General features: G+C 42.2%; 1 protein-coding gene across 1 annotated transcript in view; it reads left to right on the forward strand.

Moving 5' to 3' along the window:
• The window catches only part of N4BP2L2 (NEDD4 binding protein 2-like 2), a 48,073-nt gene extending 42,195 nt beyond the window's left edge, over window positions 1-5,878 (forward strand). Inside the window, exons 9-10 of the mRNA XM_009327731.1 lie at window positions 167-362; window positions 5,726-5,878. Of these exons, the coding sequence (XP_009326006.1) occupies window positions 167-330 (164 nt within the window). The 3' untranslated portion in view covers window positions 331-362; window positions 5,726-5,878. The remainder of the gene's footprint in view (window positions 1-166; window positions 363-5,725) is intronic.

Consider the following 5,878-nt stretch of genomic DNA (forward strand, 5'->3'; position numbering starts at 1 on the left):
TTATTTTGTAGTTTGTTTAGGAGGCAAAATCAGGAATATTTTGATGAAATGAAAGCTTGTTCTAGAAATACTCTATTCTGAGCTAATGTAAATGACAGACTATATAAGATAATATGATCATTTCAGGTGGTTTTGGCTGCAGTTCATAACTTGTTTATTTTTTTAGATGATAGTATTAGTTTTGAAGATCTAAATAAAAATGGCCAAGAGAACCAAGACTCTTCTGAAACACTTCCAGAAATGGAGCTGTTTCAAGGGGTGAGAGAGGAGAACATCATGACCTATGCTAGTGCTGGTGGCTGTCTGGATGCTGAGTTTCATCAGTCGTGATTGACCATCTTAAGTTCTGCATGAAGGAAAAGGTAATCAGACTTGTGAATGTGTTTCATTCTCAGCATAAGAAAGACACGGACCTGTTGGAGCGGATCCAGAAGAGGGCCACAAAAATGGTCAGGGGGATGGAACACCTCTCCTATGAAGAAAGGCTGAGAGAGTTGGGGTCGTTCAGCCTAGAGAAGAGAAGGCTTTGGGGAGACCTTCTTGCAGCCTATCAGTACTTAAAGGGGGCTTATAAGAAAGATGGCGGCAAACTTCTTAGCAGGGCCTGTTGCGACAGGACAAGGGGGAATGGCTTTAAACTAAAGGGGGGTAGATTTAGACTAGATAGAAGGAAGAAATTTTTGACGCTGAGGGTGGTGAAACACTGGCCCAGGTTGCCCAGAGAGGTGGTGGATGCCCCATCCCTGGAAACATTCCAGGTCAGGTTGGACGGGGCTCTGAGCAACCTGACCTAGTTGAAGATCTCCCTGCCCACGGCAGGGGGGGTTGGACTAGGTGATCTTCAGAGGTCACTTCCAACCAAACTGTTCTATGATTCTATGATTCTTGTATGATATTTGACCAAACAACTAAAGAACATTGTTGTAATTTTTAAGGTGCATTTAGTATTACCCAACTAACTTGATTTTTTTCTTCATGTTAGGCATGAGGGTTGTTGGATTTTTTAATCCTGAGTTGGGAAAAGAGAAGGGTAGCATTTTGTTATTAAAGCCATATTATTTTTTTCAAAAAAAAAAATTCTAAAACCTGCCTGATGAAGTGAAAGCGGTAGTCTAGGATGCCGAAGAGCTGGACTTTATTCCCAGTTTAATTACTGCAGTGATGTGTAGTGAGTCATGTCATCTCAGTGCTATTTTCCTCATCTCTTCAGCACAGAGAGCAATGCTGTGTTAAGGGTCTAATTATGAAGAGCATTGTCTGAACAATAAAACAATATTTCACTAAGTTATGAAAACGTGGCAGTTCTGCTTTTCTGTAGAGCATCAGCAGCAGGAGGTCGCAATAGAACTCCATATATTGAAGTGTTAATTTTTCACGAACGTTTTCATTTGGTATGACAAAGTGTGCTACTGAGTATTAGAAAGTACTCTATCGTGTTCATGCTTAGCTTGTGAATTTTTGAACCCTTTTGTAACTTGGCAAAGTTTCTTCAGTTTGTTTGAGAGCTATTTTAGGTAGATTATGATAAGAGGGAAGGACTTTTGGATCCAGCTGGAAAACACTAGCTTAACTTCCATATAATTTTCCATCAGTTTTTCTTTCCAAAGTGGGAAATGCATTAATCTGTAGTTTTAAAATAAGGAAACTGAGGTACATAGAATAACTTGCACCATGGGCAAATTGAGCCAGAAAAAAATTCCAGATCCTGAGGCTTAAATTGTTCCCATCCAGACCTCACAGGACTGCTGGAATATCATCCACGTGGGGTCTGGCCAGGGGCCTGTGTCACCCGGCATCCTGTGCCTGACGTGAGCACGAGTCGATGGCTGGAGGAGTCGTCAAAGAGGTAGACATGCGCTGTGCTGGGACAGTTATAAATGCAGAAGTTGTTGTTTTAGAAGGTTTCTTAATTTTCACAGTGGAGGTTCATGACAGAAGCAAAGTAGTTGAATAGTTTGGGTTGGAATTGAAACCTCTTGAACGGGGGTTGATTTGATTATATGCACTTTTTTACATTGATGACAAAAATGACATTGCAGGTCATTTGCCGATTAGCCTGTACCAACTACCAATGTAGGAAGGTGAGGGGAATCTCTCTGAACCACATAGTACAGACAGCACTGATCTCACAACGTGCTGTCAGCACAGATTATTAATAAAATCAAGAACATCTGGTAGCAGTATTGTCCTCTTACATAATCAAATACTAAAATATTTGGTAAGCAATAAGCAAAATAAAAAAATATTTTCACCAAATACTTAGCCGTATGTCAGCCACAAATTTGCATAAGGTACTTATTTATAATATTGCAAATGTGAACACTCCACAGGCAAGATTTTTGCTTATGATGCTGACTGGCCGTCTCAGTGTGGATTTGTAACCTAAGCTACTACCCAGAAATGTCCAGGTTTGTTGATTAAAATGTTTTTATGCTAAAGAAGAACATGGAGAGCTCTGCTCTCTTCCTCGAAAAAATTGTGATTAACCTAGAAATGTTTTTTTTTTTTTTTTCTTTGCATACTTCAAGAAAGGAAAGACATATGTTAGCAGAGTGTTCTGCCTTATTGTCGATACCTTTATCTGGTTGCTGAATCCAGCAAACTGTTTTTTTCTATTAGATTTACACCCTTTGTCTCTCTGCCATACTGCTCCCAAAATTGCTTCAGCCGCCTTCTCCTGCTTGTCGTGAGCACAGCAGAAGTGATCCACAGCCCTGCGCCTTTGTGAGCCAGCCACTGACTGCTGGTTTGAAACAAAATGTCATTAAATCCCAGTTTGTTACGCGCCCTTGCAGTCTAATACTCTACTGCACTGGCTTATGTTAGTTCTAGGGAATATAGAATTAAAGCAATGTGTACTGTGCCATGAAAGAAGACTGCCAATCCGTGTTTGGTTTTAAAAAAAAAAAAAAAAGGCATTGCACGCTCTGCGCAGAAGGACTTGGTCATGAAGATCTGTGCTGAGGTGGCGTGGTTAAGTTGGAGGTCCCTGCTGGCAGATGAAGCCTATGTAACAAGTTGATTGCCCTGGTCCTGGCCGCATGGTCCCATCCTCCTTGCAGCAGCTTCGGTGCTCAGCAGGGCCCTTGACTTGGGAATGCGAAGCTGGTTAGGGCTTTGTATTGGGAGGAGGAGGGAAGTTAGTCGGGGATTTTTGTGGGTTTTTTGTTTTGGTTTTTTTTAGTTCAACATCTGAAATGAGTCACGGAAAGTCCCGATGGCTGTTGGTTGGAGAGGAGGAGACACCAGAGGTCGGATGGGTTTAGGCTGCTCTGGAGCTGCAGTCTGCTGCCTCGGGCCGAGCTGGTGTGATGGCTCGCTGCTGGCGAAAGCGGGAAGTGCCCTTCCTCCCAGCCCTGCTCCAGTTATCAGCTCCAGCACTCGCTGGCTGACATAAAGGCTATAATTTAACTTGCTAACCCCACAGCAAAGAAATGGATAGTTTTCTGGTGGGCTGGCAAATTTAGATAAGCTTGCGTAAGGTCCAACTCAGTGCCAAAGCTGGGGCCAGGGAGCTGATGGGGCTGTGCTGGTGCAGACGCGAGGGGGAGGACGTGAAGGGCTTCCTGCTTGGGTGGCAGTCAGCTCTGATACCAGGGGACCACATATTGTGCAACCATACCTTCAGATGAAAGACTGCTTTTAAGCTTATACAAATGTTAGGATGTAAAATTTTTTTTTTTTAAAGTATGTGAAAAGCAAAAAGCATCTCTTAGGGTTTTCAGTCGACTCGTGCTCACTGTCAGGCACAGGATACCGGGTAACAGACCCCTGGCCAGACCCCACGTGGGTATTCTAGCGGTCCTGTGAGGTCTGGATGTGTAAGCACTGTAAAAGGCAGGTGAGTTTTTCTGGTCAATGGTGCCACTGATTTTGAGGGATAAGGTCATCCTTCCTCACCACAAAATTATTATTTTCTGGTTGCTGATTAAAGCAGACTTGCCAAGAATGATGTCCTGGAGTGGTTGTAAAACTGCTGAAGTGAACAACTATAAGTGTTGAAATGAATTTGATTTCATCAAATGTCAGGAAAAAAAAAAGTAAGAAAACTGAGGCATTCCTACTGAAAGCTTTTTAAATCATAGAAAATAAATGGAGAGCTAATACGATAATTTCAGTTTCTTTAGATTTGAGAGTAAACTAAGCATTACTGGCCAAGTGCAACTTTATCTGTTGGCCAGATGATCATGCTTCTGTATTCATGTTGTGAAAGGGTGTTTTTATTCAAATGGAAGAGTGAGCAGTGGTGGTGTTCCTCTGTGAAAACACAGGGTTAATCTCAAGTTGTTGCGAAAGCTCCTTATTGCAGCATTGGCAGCACATCATTATTTGTTCTGGAGGTTAAGCAAGGGATCCCAAACTAAAAAATGCTGAGATCAGTGAAAACAGCATTATTTCAGTGCCTAGAAGTTCTCCTTAGACCAGGACTCCCGAGTGCCAGATGCTCTACAAATGTAGAACAAGATGACAAAACCCAATGTCGGTTTAAGCATTTATCTGCAGGACTACTGCAAAATAAAAGCTGGCATGTCTGGTTTTGAAGCGTAGCTGTCACTTTGCAGTAGCTCCCTGCAGGAACACTTCCTCCGCGACAGCCCCGTAGGGTCATGGTTTTGAGGAGACAAATCTCTTGATGACATGCGTTATCGCTCCTCCTTTCCCTGGCTGTGCTATTCCTGTCGCTTCCCTTTGCTGGATGCAATGCTTCCGCAGCCGGAGAGTGAGGCAGTTCAGCTCTACCATCCAATGCGTGAAGACGTCCAAAAAGTTTTCAGTCTGGACCACTGAGCTGAAACAAATTGTCCTAGAGCCATGCGATCAGCAGGACACAGGCAAAGGAGCAGGAACGTCTATCTGGGACAGGCAGGAGCATCTTTTGGCTAGCGTGAAAAAAAAATCTAAAAGATACAAAGCAAACCAAAGCAGTCTTCCAGCAGCGCCACGGAAAGTATCATCCTATGGCCGAACCTCTTTCAGCTGCTACTTTGATACAATAATAAAAAAAAATATTTTCTCTATCCTTTGACATTTAACCACTAATTTTAAACAAAATGAAGCAAGAAAAATTGTACAGAATTATGACCAGAAAACCTCACCTGCCTTTTACAGTGCTTACCAGGAAAACCTGGCCTAAAATTTACTTAAGCAGAGAGTATAATTACCAGGGGGAATAAGAGCTGCCCAGAACAGTGTTTCTGGAGCCCTCAGAAAAGAGTAACCATCAGGTTGTGCTGGTACCTCACATGAACTCTGTAACTTGGAGGCCACTGGGGTCCTGACTGAATGTAACGGGAAAAAATTCGCAACATAACAAAACAATTACGAGATGTAGCTATGCTATAGTAGTATGGGTTGAATGGCTATTCATTATATAGTGTTTGTGATGTGTAAAAAAAAATGTTATTCTTCTCCTTATTTTTCAGCTTTGAGATTGCTAGGTCCTTACTGTCTCTAGTTTTGACATCCAAGGTTTCTTCTCTTCCTTTTCCATTCTCCTTGCATTTTTTATTTTTCCTTTGCTTCCCATCATCTGCTTCCTCTCCATTCTTTTTAACTTTTTAAAGGAATAACCAACAGCTGAGTAAGAGAAAGAAAGACACTTTTAAAAATATCAGACAGGTGAACTCTTCTCGGTCTGAGGGGCGGATTTGCAACCATTAAAGTCTTTCTACAGTCTGTGCTGTTGTGGTATTTCAGCAGAATCTCTTAATTTTTTTTATTTCAGAAACTTCTCACTGATTTCACCATGGAAGGACTTCAGTTGGCCACCAATGATTTGAAATGTGAGGAATAACCTGGAAGAAAATAACCACTGTAGATTTTTGGTGTGAATCTTCGGCCATCTTTCCCCCCACAGCCCCCCAATATCAACCTCTCT

The sequence above is a fragment of the Pygoscelis adeliae genome, unplaced genomic scaffold (genome assembly GCF_000699105.1).
Source record: "Pygoscelis adeliae isolate BGI_AS28 unplaced genomic scaffold, ASM69910v1 Scaffold14, whole genome shotgun sequence".
Taxonomy (NCBI): Eukaryota; Metazoa; Chordata; class Aves; order Sphenisciformes; family Spheniscidae; genus Pygoscelis; species Pygoscelis adeliae.